This window comes from Arvicanthis niloticus, chromosome 15, assembly GCF_011762505.2.
Source record: "Arvicanthis niloticus isolate mArvNil1 chromosome 15, mArvNil1.pat.X, whole genome shotgun sequence".
Taxonomy (NCBI): domain Eukaryota; kingdom Metazoa; phylum Chordata; class Mammalia; order Rodentia; family Muridae; genus Arvicanthis; species Arvicanthis niloticus.
The window spans coordinates 8,915,965-8,943,383 of record NC_047672.1 but is presented as its reverse complement, the minus strand read 5'-3'; the positions used below and the strand labels follow the sequence as shown (position 1 = coordinate 8,943,383).

At 50.8% G+C, this 27,419-nt stretch overlaps 1 protein-coding gene and 1 long non-coding RNA gene across 6 annotated transcripts in view; one reads left to right on the top strand and one right to left on the bottom strand.

Annotated features, from left to right (window-relative positions):
* Nucleotides 1–556: 556 nt before the first annotated feature.
* On the bottom strand, nt 557–2,924 carry LOC143434506 (uncharacterized). Its single transcript, XR_013104003.1, has 5 exons — nt 2,849–2,924; nt 1,947–2,114; nt 1,533–1,750; nt 1,110–1,190; nt 557–945 (listed from the first exon to the last, which is right to left on the bottom strand). It is a non-coding gene; the product is annotated as an uncharacterized LOC143434506 (long non-coding RNA).
* A 96-nt stretch (nt 2,925–3,020) lies between these two features.
* The window catches only part of Adcyap1r1 (ADCYAP receptor type I), a 49,809-nt gene continuing 25,410 nt past the window's right edge, over nt 3,021–27,419 (top strand). Inside the window, exons 1-7 of one of the 5 annotated variants that reach the window (XM_076913307.1) lie at nt 3,066–3,376; nt 9,816–9,895; nt 11,165–11,294; nt 12,572–12,677; nt 24,045–24,152; nt 26,233–26,253; nt 27,157–27,198. In XM_076913307.1, coding sequence (XP_076769422.1) covers nt 11,244–11,294; nt 12,572–12,677; nt 24,045–24,152; nt 26,233–26,253; nt 27,157–27,198 — 328 coding nt within the window. In that variant the 5' untranslated portion in view covers nt 3,066–3,376; nt 9,816–9,895; nt 11,165–11,243. Of the gene's footprint in view, nt 3,377–9,815; nt 9,896–11,164; nt 11,295–12,571; nt 12,678–24,044; nt 24,153–26,232; nt 26,254–27,156; nt 27,199–27,419 lie in introns of all 5 variants that reach the window. The other 4 variants (XM_034519516.2, XM_034519515.2, XM_034519514.2 and 1 more) reach the window with 4 other exon arrangements.

Sequence of the window (27,419 nt, the reverse complement as noted above, 5' to 3'; positions counted from 1 at the left end):
CTTCTCACAGTGTTCCGGAGCACTCCAGCTGTATGTTAAAACACCCTAGGGAGCTTTCAAAAAAACACTCCTACCCAAGCCTCTCCACAGACCAATTATCTAATTATCGGTGAGGCCTGGGCAGGGGTGGTTATTTTTTTTTTTTTTTCAAAGCTTGTGAAGAGATTCTGTGGAGAATAGTTAAGAAGGGTCCTTTCTCCAGCAGACAGTGTCCTGAATCCTGAGCAGCCTTGGCTCTACAGAGTAGGAGCCCGCCAGAAATGCTAGCTCTCCACCCCGAGGTACCTGGGTTCTGGAAGGTACTGCTTATGTCTGAGTGGCGCCAGGGCTGGGCTTGTGTCACGGAAGGAAGGGCTGTGTAGGAGAGATGAATGCTGGGTAGGGTGGCCTGGCATTCATCTCCCTCAATCCCTCATCTCAGGAAATTGAATTAAAACCCATATTTTTCAGCTGCTGCCTGCCCAGCTCGCTGGTTTGTGGAGAGGGATGAGGCAGTGAGCACCTCAGGGTAGGAACAGTGGTTTCTCTCATTCTTCTATTCTGGGAGGGAAGGTACCTCAAGAGGACACCATGTCCAGGGGGTTGTCCTTTAGCTCCCACCCCAATACTTTCCAGAGCTTAGCAGTGAAGGTGGGGATGATGAACTGCCCAGCACAGAGTCAAGGTTAGAATTTGACCTAAAGTTGGCTTTTTGGGTAAGTGACCATAGAGATACTGGGGAATCTTGGCTGTGTTCTTGGGGATGTTTGGTTTGGGGGACCAGAATTGATGTAGTTTTTATTCATGGGACCACATTTGTTAGGAAGGCCGGAGACAAATGCCTACTTCAGGCACAAGACACAGAAACCCATGCTGGGCCTACAGAATGATGGAGGGTGTAGCTCACAGCATCTTCTTCTGCTGGGGTCTGGTAAGTCACCTTTGTGCCCCTGTGAGGTGAATCAGCTAGAAAAAAAAAAAAAAGCATCACTCTTGGACGACATCAGGCACACCTGGCTCTGTGTGTCATTGTTTCCCATCCTCCTCTGCCTTGACAGCTCCTTTTTGGTTGGGTACAAGTGGGAGTGTAAGTCTGACTGCCCTCTATCTGGGGTCTGCTAGGGACTCACCTTCAGGCCATAGTCTGTGAGGCAAAGAGAAGACAAGTGGATTTGTATGAGTGTCTCACTTCTTTCTGCACAGCTGGCTGCCTGGATAGAGGAAGACACACATCATGACTACCTTTCTCATATACCACGATGTGCACCTGCTAACACAGAACAGAGCAGGGTTCTGGTTCCCAGACACAGACATGAAGAACCAACAGTATCTAATAAACCAGGAACTGGATGCGCAAGCTCAGAGTGTGAGGATTTCCGTAGTGGAGTCTGACTATCAACATTTCTGGAGTGATCTGGTCTACTGCATGTGATTCCACCTCCCCTTTCCTTGCACCCCTTAGTGCCAATGTCCTATGTTTCATGCCCCACTTCGTATGTGGAGGCTCTCAACAGACCTGCCTCCCCTTGAATGTCTCACAGTTTGCAGAGTACCTTCACAGGTGACATCTCATTTGATCTGTCCTACATCAGGGCTGGAGGCTGAGTAGAGAAGCTGACTTCCAGTTTGGGAAAAACAGACTAGAGAGAAATGCAGTATGTTCCAGAGCTGTTATTGACTGCTGACTTCTGGCTGTGCTCTCTCTAGAGGGGTCCCGACCACTCTTAGTAGAGAAGACATATTCTCCACTGCTCTTCCGTTGGAACATGGCCTGAAAGAACACAAGCAAGTGCCAGCTATCGGTGAGGTGACGAAGTAGGACCAGTGCTTCCTGGACTAAGGGGGGAATCATGGACTTGTTCTGTATATAGGGCACTCCATACATCTTTCTGGAGTGTTGGATCGCTCCCTATTCTTTTCCTTGCTGTTTTCATTGTGAAAGGAGATGTAAAATGGGCAGGTCTTACCAGTTAGGGTTCTGTATGGTTCCCATTCATGGTTCTTCTCCACCTCCTGGTCCTTTTGTCTTCAGCTAGACTGACCTTGTTAACAAAAGGCTCAAGTCCTTTCTCCTTCCCTCTTCCTCCTTGAGGATTCCTCAGAAGCATGCACGCCGCGGGTGGCTCAGAACTTGCCTGAATGAGCAATGACAGGAGCCAGTTGAGAGCTAAGTGATGGGGATGCCAAGAACTCAGGATGATGTGACTGGGGACAGTTGTGACAAACTGGAGGTGGCAGGACGTTGGCTATGTAACCTTAACTGACTGAGTTCTAGTCATTAAGCACGCACTTATAGAATTGTACCAGGAGAAGGGTGAGCACACCACATCACGAACAACAATAGTAATTTGTTTAGCATCAGTGAATATATGAGCCTAGTACAAGCTTACTACTGGCACACAGACTGTTCCTCTTCAATGTTGTTCTCATGACCCCAGAAATAGGAACGACGGACGACTACGGTGCAGGTGAAGAAGTGGAGGCTCAGAAGCATCAGGCCACACACCCAAACTCACGGAGCTGGCAGGACAGTCTCATTTATTTTTAACAGCCTTCCCGTAAGCACAACCACTCCTTTTCTGGCTATCGAGGTGTTCTCTGGGTGTCACATTTGAGGACATCTAGATAGGCACCTGCAATCCAACCCTTGCGGACCCCTGACTGTGAGCAGAGAAGGGCCCAAAGAGGGCCTGGGATTTGCTCAGGTGGCAGGTTGCCAGAGGAGATTTGGAACACAGAGAGGAAAGGAAGAGGGAGAGGGCTTTCTCTCGTGGATGTTTTGCGGTTGAACAGAAAGGTGGTGAGTCCTGAGGAAGGCACAACTCAGCCCGGAAGCTCTGCGACAGAACTGGGAAAGGGGGGCTGTTACCTCCGCCTCCGCGCCCTGGGTCTCTGCAGCAGCTCTGGCTTGTGTCAGCGTGGTGGTCCTCATCCAGCTCCCCATCTCTGCCCCGGACCTAACCCCGCCCCCGGGCGCTCATTGGTCTGCACCCCACCCCCCGCCTGCGAGGTCCGCCAGGGAGGCGGTGGTCTGTCGCCTTCCTCGCCCGGGCCTGGCTGCGCAGCAGAGGCGGCGCCTCTCCCGCAGGACAGAGCGGGCCGAGCGGCACTGGGTGGGCGACAGTAGACGAGGGGTGCCTCGCTCTGATTCCCGGCTGCGACTGGCGGTGGCTTTGGAGCAGCGCGGTCCCCGTGTGCAACACGCACACACCGCGGCGCAGGGACACACAGACCCAGCTGCCCGCGGCCACACTCACCGAGAGACCAGGCTCGGCGCGCGCTCCGCGGCGCACACACTCCAGCCAGTGCGGCTCTGTGCGCGGATTCTCGGGTTGCGCGTTCTCCTGAACCTTCAGTCCCGGCGCCCAGCAGCTCGGACCAGCCCCTAGGCCAGCAGGTAAGGACCACTCCTGGTCTGTCTCTCCGCCCCGCACTCGCCCAGGGCCAGACCCTTCTCCAGAGGGGCCATCGGACCCCTCCTTCAGCCCAGAGGTCTCCAGGAACCGCGTGCTCTGCCAAACCCCTAACCGGCGAGGGCCAACGCGGGGCACAGAGTCGGAGCCCATCCTCTCCTGCCGCCGCGGGCTGCCTACGCTTCTCTCTGCCCCATCCAAGTGTCGGACCCGTGGCTTGGGGCGCATTATTGTAGATCATTCAGTGAGTATCGGCCTAGCTGTCTCAGCCTTTTCTGGTGACAGAAAGAGGCATTCAGGGGCACGGATGACACTGCGGCCAGGGGGACCCCAAGAGATTGATCTCTCTGTCTCCAGGACAGACCAAAGCACCTACGTGAATTTGGAAGGAAATGCTGGAGGGTCTCTTGGGGACTCGGTTCTACAGTCTGCAGGGCCTTTGAGGGGTGGACAAGCTATGTGCTGCGGAGGTAGGATAGGGATCAGTTTAGTTTGTCCCACCCCCCAGTGGAGATAACCTTTAGCATTGTTTTATAAAGGATAGTCCTACGTTTCTTACACCCCCCACCCCACCCCCGTGGCGCGGGAGAGGTTGAGTAAGAGATGCTTGGGGTTTGGTGGTCTAACAAGGAAACGCCCTGCAGGGCCTGTGGGGAAAATCGCTGTGGGAGTGTGGTTGCTGAAGTGGGCCCACCCGAGACCCCTGATGATTGTTTTAAAGGCCCAGGCTCTGCAGTAGCTAGCTGGCTGCTGGGAGTAGGACCATATCTTCAGCAAAAGCATGGCTGGTTTGGGGGTCGGAGGGACCAGGCACTAGTGCGTAGAACTAGATCTTCAGGAGCAAGCACACAGGAAGGGGAAGGTGATGGCATTTCACTCGCTGCTAGGGAGCGGAGCCTCAGTCCTAGGAGCTCAGAGCCTTCTGGACCATCTCATTGAGCATGAGAATGGGTCTTGCTAATTCCTCTGTCCATTTGAGGGCCACTGTGGCTACTTTTCTTTACTTCAGACCATGTGTCTCACTCAGAATTCCCTTAGAAGAGAAGCAGGCATCTGTTTGGATTTTTTTCTATGGCAGCTCAGGTGCATTCCTGTGAGGGTATGTGGGAATTTAGAGCCCATACAGAGGATGTGGAAGTCAGTCTGCCCCGAGACTGCAGTTGGACTGAGGCAGGCCATTCTGAAGGTCAAGCTGGAGGCTGGAGGGTGGCTGTGGGTTTGGGACAAGGGTTAGGTACTGTGATTGACCCTTTTGGAGCCCAGGGATAGCAGGTAGCTCTAGGTTTGTTCAGAAGACCTTGAGATGCATCTGATGTGGTAGGCTGGTAAGGCTGGAGGAGCCCCCATTCCCAGGTGCAGGCCTAGGACTTCTGCTCCTCCCTGACCTTGGAAAGAACAGGCAAAAGCCCCAGTCTGGACACAAGCCAAAATCTGAACACACAAATTAAAGACAGGACACGCTGGAGCCAGCCTTGAGCCAGCTCTTCTGACCAATCCATCAACAAGTGTGTGTGGTGTGACTGGGAGTCAGATGCGGTCCCTCCTATTTTCTGCCATCAGAAGTGGTTCATGAGTGGCAGGGCATCTGTGCTGAGATCCCAATGGTCTGTCTGTCTCTGTGTAGTGAGGGAACATGTCTGTGGTGAGCCTAGAGGAGGATCTTTTCCTGTACTCCCAAGACTGAGCCAGGCTACAGCTCGCATTCACATCCTGTTTTGTGCGTGTTTCAGGCTCGCAGGGGGGCTGATTGGGAAAGCACGTCGGAGCTCTTGTTTTCTCACGTGGTTGCCTCTCTGTTCTGCTCCTACTTTCCATCTGTATTGAATGGTGACATGGACTCAGTGGATATTTATAGATCAGCACACAGGTGAGAGTCTAGAAAGGACAGTGGCCAGGGCCACTAGGTGGTTTTCTCACTGAGGAGCTCTGTCAGGGCTCCGTTTCATTCATTGCTCAGGTTGCACTGACCAGATGTTAGGACCCAGGGTACCCAGTGCAGAGGTTTGTTTAGGACCAGGAGCACATGCTCACCTGAGAGCCACTCACTCTGGAGCTGACCTTGAGGTGACTGAAAAGCCTGAGGATGTGTGTGAGTAGAGATGTGATGCCCCAGGCAGGACAGGTGGGGGCTTTTTACCCCCAAAGGCTGAGAGGTCTCAGAAGTCTCCGGCCAGTTCTCAATAGAAGGGGCTGGGAACGGATTGGACTTCATGGTCCAGCTGCCTGGCAACATGGAGGCAGGAAAACCCTTAGCTGTGATGTGTTTTTACTGAGCTCTGGATGCCGTCAGAAGCACACAATGATAACCACCCCCACGCTGACACACAGAGGAGTGACACACAGCTGGGAAGGCATGTAAGCTTCCCATGACACCTGCCTGAGCGCTGGGATGAGAGAGAGGTAGACAGCAACAGAAAGACATTCTCACACAAGATCTGGGAACACTTGGTCATAAAGCCAACCTTAATGAAGGTTCAGGTGTGTGTGTGTGTGTGTGTGTGTGTGTGTATACACTGTATTGCAGGAGCCTAGAACATGGGATGTGACTCTCCCCTCCCCACCCCCCGTGAATCTAGTTAATATTTTAGACTCTGTGGGCATTGCTCTTGGCTGTAATGACTTTGTCCTGCACAGAGGACATATAAAGAGAAACTAAACCTGACTGTGTTTTGACAAACATAGCAGATACCCAATATTATAATTTCATGCAATTTTGTTTTTCAGGCAATTCAATTCTTTTAATTCCCTGGCCATTTAAAAATGTACCATTTAGAAACTGTACTTGACTTTCTGGCTGTTCAAAAATTGGGAATAAAGTGAATCTGACCAGTCAGAAGGATTTACTAGCTCCTGGGATGAACGGTTAGAGAAAGAAGATTTCTGGTCCGGGAACTCAAGATTCCTGAGCACGAGTTGTTCTGCTTGGTCTTCCAGAGGCATCTGTTTGTCAATCCTGGGGGAAGTCCCCACTGTGCTCAGGGGACACCCCACCCGTGCAGTATAACCAGAGACAGCACCCATTAAATACTTCCACATCAATAACATGCTAACGAGTTCTTGGGCCCCTCCTCCTGTTCCTCTTATGAGGGAGAAAACAACCCAAAAGATCACCTTGGATCTCACAGTAAACTTGGAGGAGCTCCTTTTTCAGGCTTGGGACCAGAGAGTAGAATAAGTAAGTACACTGGTGGGCTTCCAGGAGGTGGTGTTTCAAGGCTGGAGCGGCCTCTCTCCTCCCAGCTCTCCTTGGATTGAGTAGTACCTGGCTTCCTCCACCTTCTCCCTGGCAGATGGGCATGTGGCGTACTGGCTGAGAGTACTGGCAGCCACTGTGCACCTTGGACTCTCCTCACTGGGAACCTATGGCTCTGGTAGCAAGCTCACCCTCCCCTCTGCTTCTCTCTTGCCCTGCTGTCCTCCTGGGACCTTTCTTTCCTGCCACATCTTCCAGGGATATTTTGCTGTCAATATTGACCCATACCTCAGAAATCTGCCCACTTTCCACCAACCTAGACCTTATCCCAAATGGTTCTGTGGTGGCTCTGCTCAGCGGCCATGAAAATCTCTTCCCTTGGTGGGGGTATAACAATATTTTCTCACTTAGTGCTGCCTCCTTTCCTGGCACAGTTCTTCAGTGTTCCTAGCTGCTAGACTGGCTCCAGCCTGCCTTACCTCCTCCCCACCTCCTGATGATTTGCTCTAGGTGGCTTTGGTGCAGGCCATGTATGGATCCTAGGTCTGTATGGAGAGGGGAAGGATGGAACCGTGATGTGCTCAGTCCTCTCTAGGTGCCCCACAGGGCACAGGAAGGATGCAGAGACACCAGACTTCAACTGAGGGTCTGGAGCAACTGTGGGAGGAGTTGTAAGTGGCCTGCAGCAGAAACCACGGCCCCGCTGAGAGTGGCAGATGGCCTTTGCTGGGCTTGGTGCAGTGAGGGTGCTGAAGGGTCTGCAGATCCCCCCTTTCTCTGACTAGGAATGTCTCGAGGTCTGTGAGTCACCAGTTCTCCAGTGCTGATTGGTGATGCAGCCCTAGCTGTCAGTTCCTGCTCAGCTCAGCTTCAGGACTGCTGGGGCCCAGGGAGGGCAGATTTTCTCTGGGTGGAAGGGTGGGCATGTTCTGGGGTCTCCTACATTCCCTGCAGTCCGGTCCACATCCTATTCCTGCTAGGCATATCGCTAGGTTCTGTACTACGTACCCTTGGGAAGCACCTTCCTACTCTGGTCTTAGTTTCCCCATAATGAGATGGCTTTTCAAGTTGATCTCAGGCAAGACAGAAATGTTCCGTTCACAGCTGCTCTTCCTGAAGACGGGGCAGGTACAGGTAGGCCTGCATCTGCATACCTCTGATGGTGTGAGAGGTCACGTAGGGGTTCAGCAGGCTCCTTTACAAGTGACAGAGCAGCAGAAGTCAAGGGGGCACATATGGTTTGGAGCCACCTTTTGGTTCTATGGGATGCTTTCTGTGAGACCTTGGAGAAGTTACATAGAATTTCTGTGCCTCTGTCGCCTCTCCTATAAAATGAGGAGAGGGCCAGTCAAGTTACAGGAGTTGATGGGTATTCAACTTGGAGACGTGCCCAGCATATACTGTGTACTGAGTAAGTACTGGCCATTAGGAGATAAAGTGTAGCTGGCTGGCTGGCTGTTCCCAGTGAATGTGATACAGGGAGGAGGTGACAGTGCAGTGGCACAAGAGTCATGAACACAGAGAAGTTGACACCTCACAGATGCCAGGCTGTGGCACAACCTCGAAGCGCTGCCCGTGGATCAGGCATGGCTGTCATTCCCGCTTTGCAGACCAAGTGTGGAAGCTGAGCAGGAAGCATAAGCGGGTTGCCTGGGGTCAAGGCTAAAACCTCCAGGGGGTTAAATGTTCCATTTCAGTTCTGCTAAGCTCAGAGGCAGAGCTTCCCTGTTCTCTGAGCCACCTGCCTGGCACAGTGTGACCCCCAGGGAGAGAGTGAGGGCATGCAGGGTAGTCAAGTAGAAGGTCCTGATGTCCCTCCTTAGGGTGGGGTGTTTGACAGATCTGTGGTGGCCTGACGTATTCCATGACAGGGACACCTGCATCTCTAAGGAGTTGTGAGGCTGAGGTAGCCTGGGCAGAGAGGAGCATCAGGCTGGTGTGTCACATCTTGTAAGTCTACCCACGGAGCACCGTGCCTGTGCCCCACAATATACTGGACAGTAAGCACTAGGCGCTACTGGGCAAGAGTGAGAACAGGAGAGAACCACCCGGAAGAGCAGAGAGTAGTGTTCTGTGAGGGCTCCAGAGACAGGAAGAAAAGCCAGGGCTTGGTACCTCTGTGGTAGGGACCAGGTGGGGCAGCAATGGTATCCAGGATCCTGGCTCTTGCTCAATGGTTGCCCCACCTGAGATATTCATCTGTGTGTATTCATGGCTCCTGTGTCAGCACCATGGATATCTCTCTGGATTATGATCCATCTAGGAGACTGTACACAGAACTGAGGGTCCCTGCACATATCTAAAGAGGCAGAGGGTGATGTGTCTCAGCCAGTATCCTCACAGGAACATTTACTGTACATGGTTCTGGGTCTCCATGAAGGGCCATGTGAGGAGAGGAGGGGAGTTGCCATCACAGATGGTCATCATATTGATGCTTTCAAGTAGAAGCCCCGGGGATAGAGGTGCTTTAGTGTTTGTGGACATGACATGTTTTTATGCTCCTTTGCTTCAGAGAGAGAGAGACAGACAGACAGAGAGAGAGAGAGAGAGAGAGAGAGAGAGAGAGAGAGAGAGAGAGAGAAAGAGAGAGAGAGAACGAACCACATACCATCCTCCTGCAGCCAGGCTCCCCCTCCCCACTATCATGTTCCCTCCACCAGAGGGAACCTTGGAGCTGCAGCTCTTTGCCCCGTGTACATCCCAAGGTTCTCACTAAGGTTAAAGCAGACCCACTGTAATCCATATGGTGTCAGCTGGAGGGGCAGCCTGGCAGGTGGCCCCAGGCTGCACTAAGCTGAGAGGTTCTGGGATGCAGAGGAATCAGAAGATGTGTTTGGGGACAGTCTGGTCCTGTCGGGCTTCCCTTGGGGCTACAGCTCTGTTTTGTAGTCTTGAGATTACTCAAGGTGAAAGAGAGTAACCCCTGAGCTCAGAGGACATACCATTCTTACTGGTTTTTCTGTCCTGGACTAGCTGGGAAAGATGGCCTCTCACTGAAGTGAAGTGAAGCTTGCTGAGGTCCCCAGAACTAGATATTCTCCCATCCTAACCAAGCCTGAGGTCATTTCTACAGACAGGGTGTGGGATCTCAGACAGGTAGAGGCGACTGTATACTTCCTAGGAACCACCAGTTTTACAACCAAGATGCCTGTATGCACCAAGTGTGTATGAGGCTTTGTGGGAGGTGTAGGCACTGGAGCTGGTGTGCCTGACCTTTTTTTCATTCTTAGGCTTCTCCCAGTCGACTCAGCCCTACCTGCCCCCTTCCTCGGTACTTGTCAGCTATCCGAGATCTTCTTACCATCTCTGAGTGAGTGAGCTGTAGACTGGAGAGGGGCATTCTTCTCTCTTTATCTTCCTGTCACTGTTTTTTTTTTCCTTATTTTGAATACCTGTTTATTGGATATCTGTTTATTACCGGATTGAGCCAAAAAAAAGGTTGAAAGGGGGTGTTAAGACCAAGTTCTTAAGGCACAGAGATATAGGCGACAGAAGCTGGGCCCACACGGTGCATGGGGCACAGGGGCAGGCTTGTTTCAGCTCCTCGTGGCCTCCTTAGAGAAGCACGTTTTTGTGTTAGCTGATAGGGCTTCTTAATAATCCTTCCCACAGCAATGGAGTAATAACCGCCATCGCTCTGAAGGGGTGACAGCACTCTGCTTAGCAGGGGCAGCGTGTTTCTGCTGCAGTGAGTAACCTCATATATGTTGCTCTCCGTCCAAGGACAAACCTTTCCCAGCACAGAGCTCCTGAGTGGCAAGGCGTTTGTGTCAATGGTCAACTTTAGAAGCAGAACAGGCTCGGGAGGAGTGAGAGCCCAGTTCCCCCAGCTTACTCAATTTTCTGTAGCTTCTCTGGTCCCTTCTGGGGTCCTGATCCTCACACACCTGTCCTTGAGGTCCAGCAGCAGTATGATGTGACCACACCCTTTAAAAGTCAAAGTGAGGTGAGACAGAGTAAAGGGAGAATGTACTTGCCTCAACTATGCACCGAGAGCAAAGAGGCCCTTTCAGAGTGAACAGATGGTACAGAAGCTTGCTTCTCCATCCCAGAGCTGTGTGGAGTTAGCTAGGTCACACAGGCTAGAGAGGTATCTTGCTGTCACAGTCGCTCAGGGATGCTGGCTTCTCTCCCATTGTCATTCTCCAACCCCTGGGATATTATTCTGTCTGCCTTAGAAGAGGTGGGCCCTGTACTTAAGTGAGGGAGCTGAGAGCATGTGTGCCCTGCACAAGAGGCTCACGCTTGTGCCTGGGAACAAGGGAGCCTGGTAAATGTCATTGCTAGGTGGGCATGCATATGCCAGCCAAAATGCTGTTTCTGTGTGAAAGCAGAGAATGTCGAGATGTGGAGACAGCTGGTCTATGCAGAGAAATAAGCTGCTCTAGTAGCTGGGTGGCTGAGCTGGCACATACCCACATTCGGTGCCCCACGGTGGGCACAAGGCAGATGGCGCTCAACTTGTGTTGTTGGGATGGAAGAGTGAAGGAGTGCAAGGTTCAAGGGTAACCAGGGCTGGAAGCCTAGACTGAGAACTCCGCTGCGGGTGACATGGTGTACTATCTTTCCTTCCCTTCAGCTCTGTGTGGATAGTGGCGGGCGGCAACTGACTCTCCAAGGCTGGGAGCAACAGCCAGAGATAGTGGTTGGGAAGCACCATGGCCAGAGTCCTGCAGCTCTCCCTGACTGCTCTCCTGCTGCTGCCTGCGGTAAGAGCCCAGTCTTCCTCGGCAACTGTACTGAGCCTCCACCTGGAGAACCAGTGACTTCTGTGTGCTCTCAGCCAAGCTGCCCCAAGGCTGGCATTTCTGCCAACAGCACTCCCCTGCCCCTGGACCCTTTCCACACACACCCTACCCCATGCTTCTGTGGTGTGAATTAGATAAATGACTTTCCTCCAGACTGGTGCTGATTGAACTGAGAGTTGTTATAGAATTGGCAAATCTATTATGATGGTGACATGTGCTATGATAATTAGACTTGTATGGTATCTGGCTTGCTCAACTGGGCACAGGGTCCCTGGTTAGGGCCACGGAATGGTCTTCTGGTCCCCATACCACGAGGCCCTTTGACACCTAAACTCAGGATTCCGTTCATATCTTTCTTGAGCAAGGGTGAAGATCAGGAGAGAGAGGAGGCTGGTTCCATTTGGTTCCATTTGGTTCCATTTGGGCCAGGACTAGGCAGTCCTTAGAGCCTGAGGTATCCCTCCTACTCCTGATCTGTAACTCCTTGCTTGACATGACATGCACATCTCACTCTCAGTAAGGAGGTGGGATCGGATGTGTCTTGGAACATGGCCCTTGATAGCTCAGATTTCTTGCCAAGAGAATCACTTCATTCGATGGAAATGAACTTAGACATCTATCATGATAGAAGGGTGTGGCTGTGAAGTCCCTGGACCTGCTGTGAGACCTGAGCTGAGCTTTGTACCTCTCTTTCCTCCTCTGAAATAGAGTGGAGGAGACCCCCCGAATCCTACCCCGTGGTCTGCTGTGGTAGGGCGTTTGTTCTCCTAGTTCTCAGTTTACCAGCTTTCACCTCCCCATAAAGTGCAGCAGGAGCCAGAACAGCAGATTCAAATCCCGTTACACTGCCTACCAAGTCATGTGACTTGGAACAAGTTAAATAACACCTCGACTTGGTTACGCGTTTGCAACAGTAAATGATGTAAACAAAAAATAGTTCCTCCTTCCCAGTGTTTATGAGCTTCTAGCATGGATGCACACACATGCCCAGCTGCTAGAGGGCAGCACACGCAGTTGTTAATGTCATATAGATGGGGACTGAGGCTTAAAGGCCTGTGGGACTCACATGTTGAGTTGAGTTGGGGTCTGGGGATAGCCCTCAAGGCATCTGTAATGGGGCAGATGTTGGTTGGTCACCCTCTTGCACTTCTGTCCCTAACGCTCTTCTCCTGAGTTGAAGCAGAGGGGCTGTCAGTGGGCTCCGTGCCCTCTCATCATCTGTTCCCCATATCCTACAGGCTATTGCTATGCACTCTGACTGCATCTTCAAGAAGGAGCAAGCCATGTGCCTGGAGAGGATCCAGAGGGCCAACGACCTGATGGGCCTAAACGAGTCTTCCCCAGGTGAGTGAGGCAGCGGACAATCTTGGTGTCTTAAGCACACATAGGCTAGCCTTGCAAGAATGGTGGCAGGCTGTGAAACTCTGTGGAAAGCCCGTGAGACCACAGTGTTCTATATCTGCCATTCTTGGTGACATTCGGTGGCTCTCCTTGTGCCAGTCTGAGCTGGGATGTTCTCCATAGATTAAAGTGGCCACTCTTCTCCTGGGTCTGGTCTGGATAGCAGCTGTCAACGAGCTTGCTTGGGACCAGCGGCAGCAGGAGTGCAGCTGTTATGGTGGCTGGGCTATAGAATATCTGGCCAGCTGGAGGAAAGGCTGTGGGGCCATTTTCTACTTGCTGAGTAGCAGCAGTTAACCCCAGGGCTTTCCCTAATGTGGGGTTCATATGGGGGCTGCTGTATCAGATGCTGGATGTGTGGTCATATACATCTTTAGTCTGTTTCCCCCAAATGTTTCTGAGGATTTCAAAAAGTGCCTCCTAACAAGTTCATGTCCTGAGGGAGAGGCACAGCTGGTGGTAAGATCCCAGGGGTCTTCTTCCAACTTCCTCTGAAGGAGCAGGGGTAAGTTGGGTGGGCATCTTGGAGATGCTATGCTTTTCTCCTGCTCTGGACTGCAGAACAGGCTGAATCTACCTAGTGGTGGGGCTCCATTACAGCCTTACTGGTATAGCTTTCCCTCTGGACTCACTTTCTGATAACCATCTGCCTGAAGACTTGATTAATCTGTAGCCCAGTTAAACAGAATTCCTGCTGGGTCAGCTTCACGCCAGCAGCTTCTTCACAAAGATTGGCCAGGGGAAGATGCTTCCAACATGGCTCACCTGCTTTGCTGACAGACCAGAAAGTGAACTTTAGCCCATATCAACCAGGGAGACTGAGGAATGGGGGCAGATGGGTACATAGTGGGAGGAAACCCAAAAACTGTGTGGAGAATCTATGATCTAAGTGTCTTGTTTGTGTGGGTGGGAAAGTAGGTCTGGAAGGCAATAACTATCCAGTGCCTGTCTACTGTGTGGGTAGACCCCATGCAGCCTGCCTCCTGACCTGGAGTCATTGGTCCCAAATGGTAGCTCTCGGAGGGGGAGGGGAGCGAGATGAGGGCTTACTGTGTGAGATTGTGTACAGTTTAATTACATTCCTCAGTTGAACACTGGGCCAAAGGAGCTGATAAGACAGGTTTGCCCATAGGGTGTTCTTGTCGGAAGGCAAAAGCTAAAGAAGACAAATATAAGTATAGCCCTAATGAAAGGTGGTGGGAGGGGGGGTCCTCTGGTAGCTTCAGAGAAGAAGATGTGAGGACCGGGAGGAGCAGGTAGGGCTTGAGTAGCCCAGAATACCCAGAGGAACTTTGAGGAGAATATCCACAAGCCACAGTTCAGATTAAACCAGAATCTTGACATAGTTACCTGACATTCAACAGCTCCCAGGAGGTTCTGGTGAGAAGCTAGAGCTATGAAAACCAATCCAAGGGAGGAGTGGGCATCGGACTTCAGGTGAGCCAGAAGCAGCAAGAGGCTCAGGGCAGCATCCGTGAGGCTTCCTCACGGTGAGGAAAGCTCCAGGCTTCCCACCTTCTTGCTAGGTCAGAGGTAGATGCTATTTGGAACTGCCTGGAAAGGCTTTCTGAAAGAGAAGGGAGAGTTGAGAACTAGCTCTGGCTTCAGAGAATTGAGGAGAGGAGGGAGGGTGAGAGATTGAAGCTAGGTAGGGGTAGCCTGACTGATACAGTTGAGAACTGTGGGCTAGCACTTACAGAGCAGGCCCTAGCAGAGCAGATGTGCGTCTCAGTGTTCATGCAGATACACAGCTTGTCAGCCTAAGTGAGCAGTGATGTTTCCTTCCACCTGAGGCTGCCCAATCAGAGAGTCCCTTTCTTGCTTCTTTGCCCATCATCTAGAAGCTCATGCCAGGGTGGTAGAGCCTGTGTGCACTTTGGGATAGGTCCTGCGGTACCAGGTCCAAGGTACCCAAGTCCACTCAAATGCTGCAGTTGGAGAGCACAGTCTTTCTGCTAACAGATTTCTTCCTTGCTGGACACAGAAGCAGGAGAGAAGTTTGTGGAGGAGAAGAAGGTCTTAGGTCTGTGTTCAAGAGGGGCCCGCATTGCTCAGAACCAAGCCTCATCAAGGCAAAGGGTGCTTGCATAAGGGTTTCAGTGGTGGAAGGTCCTACTGAGGCAGGGCAAGGGGAGAGGAAGGGAGGCCCCTGGGGAAGGCCGTGCTGAGTGTAGCATCCATCAAGTCTGTGTCTGAAAGTCCTGTGGTGTGATCTGCAAAAACAGGCATCTGGACAGGCAGACGCTGGGCACCTTGCCAGGGTTCAGGGTTTGGGACAGCTAAACCCTGTTGTCAGCCCCCGAGGGAAGGCCTTTGTGTCTTCTGAGCCTCATATGAGCCTCATGCCTGCCTCTAGGGGTGTCTTCACCTGGGTCTTTGAATTAAACAATCTTGTGTCCCTAAAGCAGGGCCCATCTCACTGTACTGTGCAGTGCCATTGAAGTCCCTAGGAACATTTAAAGTATCAATGAGCAGTCCTTCACCACACACAGCCAAGGTCAGCAGCATCTGGACTCAGACTCCAAGGAGGTATGTCCTCAGAACCTGCCTCTGGCCGACTGTAAAGTGTATTCTGGTTTAATTACCCTAGGGAAGCAGCCCTACAACTGGGCCCATGTGGTGTCAGGTGTGAGAGAAAAGGCCACAGAGCCGGTGAATTGGGCTAAGATCTCATTGTGTTTGGAAGTGACACGGGATTAAGAGCTGTGCTGTGTTGTTATCCTTGGCTGGAGAGAGTAGGGGATCAGTCAACCGTACTCTCCTCCTGCCTCTCCAACTGTGCTGTCCCTGAGCAGTTACCAGCACAGACACCACCAGAAATCAGTGATAATTCTGAGACACATTGGAAACTGAAGAGGAAGGCCTGCCAGTTTGCTTCAGTGCCTGGGACTGTGTATGCAGCACGGCGTTCATACATATGTACACACACCCACTTTCCAGTGTCAGGGCCAGCTGAGAGTGGTGTGTCTCGGCAGGCTCTGAAGTCACCACCCAGTGCAGGAATACACACCTCGGTGGTCTGGTCAGCCACTCTGTGCAGTCAAAAGACTGTGAAACAGGAGACATGAGTATATGTAACATGGAACAATGCTTTACAGTGTGAAATAATAATAAAAGTACAGTTTAATAGATTTGTGGACCAAGAGTTTAGTCAGTTACTTTGCATCATATGTAAATGTGCTTTTTTCACATGACTGGCAATGAGGTGGCGTTCCCACCGGCATCCTTACAAACACACGTGCTACTTGAACATGGTGATGGCAGGCTGGTGGCAGGGATTTCTCAGCCCTGGTATAGGTTAGGAGACAGCCATGGCATATCTAACATAAGCTGGGTCTGTTGTAGTAAAAGCCTGGTTTGTTGGAAGCAAGGACCATGTGTGACACTGTGTGTTGGTACCCATACTCTCATCTTCCTGCTGTTCGGGGTTGGAAATGCCACCCCATCACCTTGGGCATGCGTTGCAGGGGTTTCCTGGGAGGAGGATCAGGGATAGAGGTATATTTTACTATTTCATTTCTCATTCCAAATCCCTGGATCCTGCATGGGACCTGAGCCATCCCTGAGCCTGGCTCTGCCACATGACATATGAAGCGGCTAGAGCCAGAGGTGCTGTCACTGGCAAGTCACATGGAGAGTCTCAGCCAGCTCTGGGTGGGTGCCCAGAACTCCTGACTGGGGAGTTCCCTTTCTGCCTCACTGCCAGTGCCCTTGGAGGAGGAAGAGGAGAAGGAGTTGAGGCTGGTCTATGCACAAAAGGCCATGTAGGCCCGTTCTTTGATCCCTCCATCTGGATCAGGGCTTGTTTGTCTAGATTGTAGCCACCAGTACCTCCTCTTTTGCAGGGCCTTAGGCTGCGAGCATGGGAACATTCCTGTGTCCAGGAAGAGCTGGTCTGGCTGGTCTTCAGTAAATGCCACATGCTCAAATAGATGAGCAAGGCCTGCAGAATTGTGGCAGGTCGGGGGAGAGGGCTTCATGTTGTCTTTTTAGACTTGTCCCAGATAGCATTCAGGTGCCTTGACCAGCTCCCCACCCCCACTGCCCTTGTAGCTGCTCCAACACTGAGCAGGCGCAACCACAAGAGACCCTTGCTCTGAGAAACTTATCCTAAGTAGGGTTCATGGGAACCTGACTGAGGGGTTTTCTCAGACTCGTACTTTCAGAAGCTGGTCCTCTCAGAACTCTTGCATGTATCAGACTACCCTGATGGTTTGTTAAGCAAGTCGGGTGGTCCCAGGGTATCTCATACCAGGTTTGAGTGAGGCCTGAGGATCTGCAATCCGGGAGGCTACCAGAGGTGTCTCTGGCTTCCAGGTCACACTTGGAGACCTGCTGCCTTTGGGTCTGATTCTTCCCTCACATCATCAGAGGGGGAGGGGGAGGGCTGCTCATTCAATGATACAAGAAACCTTGACTGTCAAGTGAATTTCAGGAAATTGAGTTGTTTTTCACTTTCAAATTGTGTGCTCAAATGAAGGCCTTTCTTTAAGAAAGCCTGAATATCTCTGGATGGGTTCTGAAAGGAAGGGAGGATCTTGGCTTTGTCTGTCACTCTGGTGTCTCTGGGCTCACAAGTTTTGAACTCTATGTGGAACTGGACAGAATCATCACCATGACAACCTCTGATTAGCTCCTCATTCTGTTCCCTTCAAAGACTAATGGCTCATGTATTCTCTCTCAGCTCTATGCCTGAGTAGATTCTGTCCCCTCCAGTCCCCTCTTCCCCCACCCCCTGCTGTCACAGGAGTCACTGCTGCTTGGCAAGGAGTGTCAGAGCAAATGTGGGCACAGTCCTCAAAGTGTGCAGTAGCACTCTCTGGCCCTTGGTGCGCTCATTCTTCAGGGGAGGTTGTGTAGATTGGGCTGGGAGGGTTAGGGGTGGGGCTGGTGCAGAACTGGGGAGTAGGGAAGAGGGATTTGGGTGAGGGAGGCATCAAGTGAAGCTAGCTCTAAAGAAACAAGGCCTGATTTAGAGGAGGGCAGGGGGAGGGGTTTGAGCATCTTCTCTCTGGAACCTGCGTTCCTGGATGCTGTGTCACTGTCTTGTCCTGCTTTTCCTCTGCAGCCTTCTTTGTCGGCTCCACTTCTAAACCTTGGAATTCTTGTGTATTCTTCTGTGAACTCAATCAATCTTTCATTGAATATTTATCTACCTGCCCTGGCCACCTCACCCATTCTTTTCTGGTTTAATTTTGGCTCTTACTACTATCTCAAACCAGCATATGTGAGACCAAACATGATTTTCAACTTATCTAAATTCTCACCATTTGACTGCTAACTGGTCCTTTTATTGCGATGGTCTATCCATCCATCTACCCTTCTACTTACAATCTACCCACCCATTCCCCATATATCCATCTACCTATCTATACATTCAAACATCCATCCATCCATCCATCCATCCATCCATCCATCCATCCATCATCCATCCATCCATCATCCATCCATCATCCATCCATCCATCCATCCATCCATCCATCCATCCATCCATCATCCAGTCTATCCATCTATCTTCCCACCCATTTATATCTTCATTAGTCCATACAAGTAGCCAAGTCAGAAGCCAGAATGACATCCACTTTCTTACTGGCTTTGTATGTAAGTCAATGAAGCACAGGACATGCTGCAGTTACAAGACAACTTTCAAATCCAGAGATTAGCACAGTGACTTTTTTTTTCTTATGTAAGTCATAGGTTGGTATAGTTAGCTGTAGTGAGGAGATGGAATTTAGCTTTGTCTGGACATTAAGAGACCCAGGTTCCCTGTTGGAACACTGATACCCTTTGTATGTGGTCTCAAGAGTGCTACTGAGGGGTGCTACAGAGAAGGAAGAGACAGAAAGGTAGAGGAGGCCCTGGGGTAGCATCAGAGACTAGTTCACCCCTTTGATCTCCTTTCCAAGGGCTTAGAGTTCAGGGTAGTAGCCACATGAATGACATGGGTGAGCAGCAGCCATCTGTGGCACACTGTAGCCCTATCCTTCACCATGCCCGGGTGTTCCTGTCTCTAAACTGTCCAACACAGGCCTATCTATCTTCGCTGTCATTACTCTAAGTCAAGCTTTTTCATCCTCCCTGGGATACTACCATATCCTGGCATGGCCTTCGGCCCCACTCTTGGTTATCTCTCTGAATCCCTTGGACATTCTTTCTGTCCGGACACATCTCTGTCCTCTATGGCAGCTCCTCTGTCACCATTTAGAGAGAAATGTTAACTCTCAGCCCTCCAAACCTGCAAATCTGTCACCACCTTCTTGGGTTGCTTGGATGAATGTGGTATGAAATCCTGAGAGTCCTTAAAAGTGAGAGGAAGTAGGAGAACGGAGGAGGCTTGGGATGCCAGGCTGCTAATTTTGAAGCCAGAGGAAGGGGCCATAAGCCAAAGAACACTGGTGAGCACTTGAATTTGGGATCTTTGAGGAAAGGCTCCTTCTCTCAAGCCTCCAGCAGTCTTGCTGATGCCCAGTTTTAACTAGGTGAGACTCATTTTAGGCCCCTGACCTCTAACATGGTATAACAGTAACTTGTGCTACTCAAGGGCACTGAGTTGCTTTATAACCACCACCCCTATCCCCACCCCACCCCAGTAGGAAATGAGCCTACACCTCACCTAGCATAGCATTGCTAACCACTGTAAGCTCCATGAGGCCCAGACTGGTTGCTTTTGCTTCACTGGGAACTGCAGGACTCATATGTCTTCATTTAATCTCTTGAATTAATGAGAAAATGAGAAGGCAAAGTAGAAAGGAGAGAGAAAAAGAGGAGAGGAGAAGAGAGGAGAGGAGAGGAGAGGAGAGGAGAGGAGAGGAGAGGAGAGGAGAGGAGAGGAGAGGAGAGGAGAGGAGAGGAGAGCTCAGGAGCAAAGGCCTGTGAAGGCTTCTGTTGCTACTAAAATGAACTGTGCTGAGCTGTGGAAAACGGCATGAGTTCTGTGTTCTGCGGACATATGTTTCTGTCCTCCGCTAGAAAACCTCAAGGCCCTTTTGTGAGCCTGCCTCCTGTCCTGAGTCTAAAGGTGGTCAGTCGTTGTGAGAGGGGTCTTTATAGGTTCTAGGGCCCTAGGGATCTTGTTCTGGGTTTTCTTCCCATCCTGGTCTTGTGAGAAGACAAAACTGGGGACAGAGGGAAGGACTGGGAGAGTTTCCAGGCTTGTGACAGGTAGATCATTGGGAATTCCAGGCAAGGAACTTGGCAGATGTGCCCGAAAAGTAGTCCCTGTGGCACTTGTCATTCAACAGGCACCAGCAAGTCCTGTTCACCCTCTGTTCCAGATTTCAGCTCTGGCAAATTCAAGTTGGGGTACCGACAGACACTCAGTCTTTGCTCTGACACTAACCTGTGAGTCACAGCAGAGAAGACCACAACATAAATTTGGTGTCTTCTAGGTAGATTCAGAAGGGAGGCCCTACCTTTCCTCCAACTTTGTCCTCTCCTAGCTTCGTGCCTACCTAACTCAGGAAAGGCACTCCGAAAACTCTTATTAAGGACTACATTATTTACCCTGCCTCTACCTCTGATCCACTGCTCTGGATCCTGGCTGCTGCCACTCCCTGCCCCCCCCCCCCCAACCCTCACATTCATGCCCTCTCTCCCAGCGTGGTCAGCTGGAATAGCACCTGGTTGAGCCAGGGCCTAATGTTTCACATTACGGGAACATCTGCTGGCCAGGGCTTCTGGGGTATGGGCCAGACATAGTCATACTCCATAGGCATTTCATAGTCAGCTTGGGCCAAAGATGTACTTGTTGGGTCTCTTTCAAGGACATGATGTCACAGCCAACTGCTCTGTGCTGGCGAGACATCCTGGGTAGACAGGAATTGTTGATAGCTGCTTGTTGAGATAGGTGGCTTTCCTCATCTGGTCCTTTGAGTCCTTGTCTACTTGGACTCAGCATACAGAGCTTTAGCGTTCTTCCTAACTCCGAGAGGGTGTCATTGTATGAGCAGGATGCCACAGGCCAGTGTCAATAGTGTGAATACCAAAGTGGCAAGAGCTAAATTCTGAGAGACCTAGCTGCTGGGGATGGCTTCTGCTTCCAGAAGTCAGGACTCTGACAGAAGAACCATGTTGACAGGAAGCCTGCCCTGGGCCACTCCTCTGCATGCTGACATTTCCTTTGAGCTTCTCAGTGGCCACTGAGCTTCTATCTCCCCAGTGGGGTCACCCCTCTCCTAAGGAATGATTCACAGAAGCATCTAGTAGAAATAATGAAATTAAGGTCAGAGACAACTCCAATATATATGGCGCGTGGTGCTGTTCATAGAACTTTTTATGTGGGAACTCACTAGTCCCCCTAATGGTACTGGGAGGCAGTAAGTGGATGCTCACTCACTTATCTATGGGACACAGAGGTTCTCCTATTTGTAGACTCCCTATATATTATAGGTCAATATATTATATTATATTTATTATATATGTTATATTATATATTATAGCTTTCCTGAAGCTCTCTGTTACTCTCTGTCCTCCTGTGTTTCTGTATCCCTCTCCAACCCACTGTACTTTTGTCATGCACTCTCCATTGTCTCATAACATGTGCTTCCTTTGTTAACCCCTAAGTGTGGTGTCCTGGGGCTCCCCCACCTCCTTGTTCTTCACATCCTTTCCTTGGGAGACATGACTCATGGACTGGAGAGATGGCTCATCCATTATAGGCTAAGTTCACAACCAAAAGACATGTTGTCTCACCACTCAAATGCTCAAGGGGAAGTCAGCCTGGCAAGGCCAGGTAGTGAATGGGACAACAGGTGTCATACTTAGGAACTGGGGTGTGAGGCACACAGATTTTCAAGGTTGATGATACGGAGTCACCAAGCTAGATGTGTATTTGGAAAGGATTTGCTCCTAGCTGAGGGAGATCTAGGAAGAGGCTGCAGCTGTGGTGTCAGTAAAGGCTTCTAGGTCCCATTGATGTCTGGAGGGAGCCAAGCAGGACTTGATGCCACCCAGGATGTACATGGAGTAAGTGACACTCGGGTATCTAGCTGGGCTGAAACAGTGTGGGTTTAGTAGGAGGGTCTCAGTGGATTCTAGGACTCCCGAGTTTGACTTGGCTTTGACTCCTCAAAGTGGGAACACGCAGCAAGTAACTTACTCTGGGGTCAACCAAGAGAATGGCTGGAGACCAAAGCCCAGGAATGTCTACATGTAATTCTGCTAAGTCCCTGAGCCGGGTGAGCTCACCCAAGGTGAGTGGGCAGGTAGCCCAAGACAGGATGACTTCCAGAATTGTAGCCAGTCAGGTGGGCGGAGTCCAGCTCAGCTAGAGTTGAAGTTGCTCTTCAGATTTGGCAGAAAAAAGGTTGTTGTTGACCTTGGTGAGTGTTACTGCAGTGTAGAGGAGGGGCAGAGAGATGGTGACCAGAGGAGAGCAGATATCCACAAGGCAGAGGGCTCGCAGGAGCCACCGAACCTAATCAGAACGAGTCAAGCCTGATACTCTCTCCTCCTCACTGTTTACCCCAGAAAGACTTGGTGATTCCCGGGTACCTCACTGTGAACCTGTCTCTTCCCCTCTGCCAGCTGATTCCCACAATAAGGCTTTGACCTTGGCTTCCTCAAGGACTCTGCCTCAATCACCTCTTTCTGTTCCAAGTCTTTCCACAGTCATTTTTGAGTGTCTCTCAGCTGGGTAAGCTGTGACCTCACTCCAGGTGGCAGCTTCATGGGTGCCAGCTCCTTGCTCTAGGCCTGTGCTGGGAGGGAGGTGAGCTGTGGGGTGCAGCCTCAGAGCTGGTCTGGCCTTGACCCCACCTTCATGGAGAAGTGAGCCTCACTGAGGTGGCTGTGAGGCCGCAGACCCCACAATGGAAGCGAGGCTGAGAGAATGCAGGCATCTGTGACAAGAAGAGGAGGGCCTTCCACAGAGCCCCTTGCCCTGAAGTTCCTGCAGTGGCTTTGTGGACTACTCATGGGGTGTTTTTTTCAGGTGCAGGAGTAAGCCCTCCTCACACAGGAAGACTCACCTTCTCTCTTTGTAAACTCTTTGCTCCCTGCAAAGGCCAGCTTCTCAGCAGTCCATGCTAAGTGTGTGTGTGTGTGTGTGTTGTGTATACATGGTATGTGTGACCTGTGTATGGTGTGTGTGTGTGTGTGAGTGTGTGTGTGTATGGGGTGTGTATATGTGATGTGTGTATATGTGGTGTGTGTCCTGTGTATGGTGTGTGTGTGTGTGTGTGTGTGTGTGTGAGAGAGAGAGAGAGAGAGAGAGAGAGAGAGAGAGAGAGAGAGAGAGAGATATCTGTGTATGGTGTGTGTGTGTGTGTGTGTGAGAGAGAGAGAGAGAGAGAGAGAGAGAGAGAGAGAGAGAGAGAGATCTGTGTATGGTATGTGTGTGTATGGGGTGTGTGTGTGTGTGTATGTGGTGTGTTTGTGACCTATGTATGGTGTGTGTGTGTATGGGGTGTGTATATGTGATGTGTGTATATGTGGTGTGTGTCCTGTGTATGGTGTGTGTGTATGTGGTGTGTGTGTGACCTGTGTATGGTGTGTGTGTGTGTATGGGGTGTGTGTGTGTGTGTGTATGGGGTGTGTATATGTGATGTGTGTATATGTGGTGTGTGTCCTGTGTATGGTGTGTGTGTGTATGTGGTGTGTGTGTGTGACCTGTGTATGGTGTGTGTGTGTGTGTGTGACCTGTGTATGGTGTGTGTGTGTGTATGGGGTGTGTGTGTGTGTGTGTGTATGGGGTGTGTATATGTGATGTGTGTATATGTGGTGTGTGTCCTGTGTATGGTGTGTGTGTGTGGTGTGTGTGTGACCTGTGTATGGTGTGTGGCTGTGAGTTACCATATTATCACCTGATCTCGGTATCTAATAGAAATAACTTAAGGGAAGAAGATTTATTTCATCTCAGTTTCAGGGGCTGTTCCTGGTCGGGCAGGCACAGTAGAACAGGTCAGCTCACATTATGGCCCCCCCAGAAGCATGGAAACGGGGGGTGCCAGCACTCCATTAGCTTTCTCCGTTCTTCCTGCCCACCCACAGATAGTACAGCCCACGTTCATGGTGGCACTTTCCTCCTCTGTTAATCCTCTCTGATGATGCTCCCACCATCACCAGAGGAGGGAGTCACCATCTCCTCCTAAGTGATGCTAGAGCAAGTCACATTGACACTTAAAATCAACCACGACAGAGGGGCATATGTGTGTACACATCTATAGTATGTATTTCGTGTGTTGTGCCTGTGTGTCCCTGCATATGTGGGATGTGTGTGGTGCATCTGTGTCTGGTTATAGTTTATGTGCACTTGTGTGCATGTGGGGTATATATGTCCAGGCACTCTCTCAACATGGCTTTCTCCTCCAGGTTGCCCTGGCATGTGGGACAATATCACATGTTGGAAACCTGCTCAAATAGGTGAGATGGTCCTTGTGAGCTGCCCTGAGGTCTTCCGGATCTTCAACCCGGACCAAGGTAAGTAGAACTCAGAATCTCTCCCAACTATATTGCTTTAACCTGTAATCCATACATCTACGCTCCTGCCTGGAGCTAAGCTTTAAAAACTCAGCTGCCCCCAGATGGCAGATGGCAGATAACAAGCAGGACGGGATGCTGCCCTTTGTGCTGGCATAGGGCATGGAAGCACTTCTCCAGCACTGCACCTAGTGCCAGGTCTGCATGGCCAGGTGACTGTCATGGCAGGTGAGAGCAATCTGGGCTTAGAAAACAGAGTCCATGGCAACTCTACCGTCTACTTCATTGGGGGACCTTCAGCAAGACAGATTATCACTCAAGTTTTTGGCCTGCCAGATGGTAATGTGACACGGTGGCTGGTTCCCCAGGTGCTCTGTGATAAAGCCAGGTCACCTATAGAGATGTATGTAGCACAGCACCTGGTGCATTTTGCATATTTAATAGTAAAGTTAGCTGACAGCATCATAGTTACCATGATGATGACATAGACAAAGATGTCTCAGAGGCCCGGAGGAAGATATGGATGGGACTGTATGACCAAATACCCTGATTTAGTTAGGGTTTCTATTGCTGTAAAGAGACACCATGACCACATTCTTTAACCACTTGATGTGGGCAGATGCCCAACCCTCCAGCCTGCCACCAGTCTGCCAGTCCACCAGCACACGCACATGCTAAGAAAAGCATGTCCCTGGTCCTTGCTGCCCTCAGATGGCCATAAAGACTTAGAGGAGGAAGAAATAGGGTCCTGTTCCCCTAACCCAGGCTGTCCAGGAGAGGGCCTCGGACACCAAGGAAAGTAGTCTGTGACGTGTAGACATAGGCTTCAGGGACATATATGTGATTGCCTGTGACAGGAAACCAAAGCTGGCTGGAGGCTTCTGTGGATCTCATGTCATGTCTGCTCATGGTCTCTGGTGCCATTGAAATGTTGTGTAGAGTTCCTGGGGCCAAATTGGGATCCCATGAATGGGTGCAGTGACAGAGCCATAGCTCTGGATACAGAAATGTGAATTGGTTGGAAGACAAACCTCCAAGGCAGGCCCCAGTGGGCCCCACAAATATCATGGAGGGAATGTCTGGCCCTGTCTGTGAGGTCACCGCTGGTGACTTGTCTCTACCTGGCTTTCAGGAGAGGGGGAAAAAATAGTATGCATTAGAGACCCAAGCCTTCATCCTTGACTTTCTATTCAGAGCCCAGAGAAGGTGGGGTTCATCTCCATACCCCACCTCTCCTTATCTATCCCACATCTTACCCACCTCCTGCTAGTCTGGAAGAAGCTGGTTTCTGAATGTTCCCATCCTGAGGGCTTTGTGACTGAGAGCAGGCCAGGGGGAAGTTCTGGAGGAGGCTGTAAGCAGTGTGAATAGGGGGAAGACAGAGGCTGTCAGAGAGACAGGGCTTGTGATTCAGCGAGCTCCTAAGATTGATTCCTCTGGAAGGCAGCTTAATCATTTCCTCCGTGTGCCCATTGCTTTACTTCAGTTAGTTATTGGAAGCTTGTGGCACATCCTCTCTAGGCAGGATTCCAGTCACAAGCCCTTTTTTTTCCCTACAGCCGCAGTCACAGAGGTGACAGGAAGGAGGGTAAAATGATTTCCCTCAGCTGCACCCGCCTCAGGGAGCAGGGATGTTATTTACACCTGGCTCTTAATGGTTCATTAAAGCAGGGCCTTTAGCGCCTCTGTTCACAAGCTTGGTAGTGAGACTTGCCCTCCCCACAGAAGCGACTGAACTGCTGTCTCACTTGCTTTCACATTCTCAGGAAACTCAGTCACAGTGGTGTTGGATAGGCCTCTCTGAGGTGCTGGCTTTCTGGGAGCCCTGGTCAGTGCCTCTCCTTCCTCTTCCTGTGCTGACCTGGAGGTGGAGTTAGATCCATCCCTGACACTGTGAACTTGCTAGGTTCTACCATGGGTTCCTCAGGCCTTCAGAACCCTACTAGGGCTTTCTCAGAGTTGGGGGTGGGGTGGGGGGGGTGTTTGGGAATGGCCTGTGAGAAACAGATCTGACTTAAGCCCTGGTCATCTCTGCATTTCTACTCACATTTTCTCTCTTTCTCTCTCTATCTACATACAGTCTGGATGACAGAAACCATAGGTAAGGGGACCCCTGGGAGGACAGACTGAGTTTCATTAGCCCAGCAGGAGCCCAGCCTGAGGAGATCCAATGCTGGCAGAATGATGGGGTAGCAATCATGGCAAGATCATCAGGGATCATCTCTTCCCCTCCTCCCTAGAGTTTACCCATCCTGGAAGTTAGGAGGGATGAAAGATATATGTCTGGCTTCAAGGCCCTTTCAAGCTGGGTCAGGTGTTTGAATCACCAACGGAGAGATTGAAAAACAAGTCTGTGTGCATAGTACATGCATGTTCCTACATGCAAAATGGCCCTGTTCTTGAGTTCACACAGACTCAGTCATCCCAGCACTTGCAAGGTGGGAATGTACCTACCAAACAAAAGAGCAGAAGAGAATGAAAGGTAGATTATGCAGGCAGGACAGGAAGGAGGTCAGGGCAGACTTCCTGAGGGAGGTGGCACTTCATCTTAGAAATGAGATTTTGCAAACTCGAGCGGAAATGGGATTAATGTCCAGGCATCTTTAGATAAATATGAGAGTAAAGGTTGGGGGGGGGAGAGAAACCTGTCTACACATAAACTTTTTGGGCTTTGGGGGGGTCCCTTTGATAAAAAACAGACTTGAAGTAGAGGTTGAACATCAAAGAAAAATTCCAAGCCCCAGGCTTATTCACTGTGCTTCCTCCCTCCATGAAGACTCCTGGTGGGGACCATGCCACACTCCACTGTGAGCATTGCAGCCATGTAGCTGCTGCTCTGGTGAGACAGGAGCTGCCAGAGACAGTGTGTGAGGGGGGAGTGTGGCTCCTGGGTACAGACTCTTGATCCCCTGTCCACTCTCCACAGACAGGGCAGCCCTAGCCTTAGCTGATGGAGCAGCTGACAAGCACAGCATTCTGACTGACCCATGTTTGTGTTTCACAGGGGATTCTGGTTTTGCCGATAGTAATTCCTTGGAGATCACAGGTACGGGGTGCACGGGAGTCACCTTGGGCTGGTGTGATGGAGGGCAGCTTCTTTGTAGCAGGACTTTCTCTTTCATGTGCCTTCTCTGATAGAGCTGTGTGTTGTCTTCTTGGAAGATGGTACCCAAGTACCCAGAGAGAAGACGGTACATCCATCATGCCTGTAACCATGTGGTGTGGGGGAGTCCTGGGTGTCTTGCGACCCATCATGGGCTGTAAGGG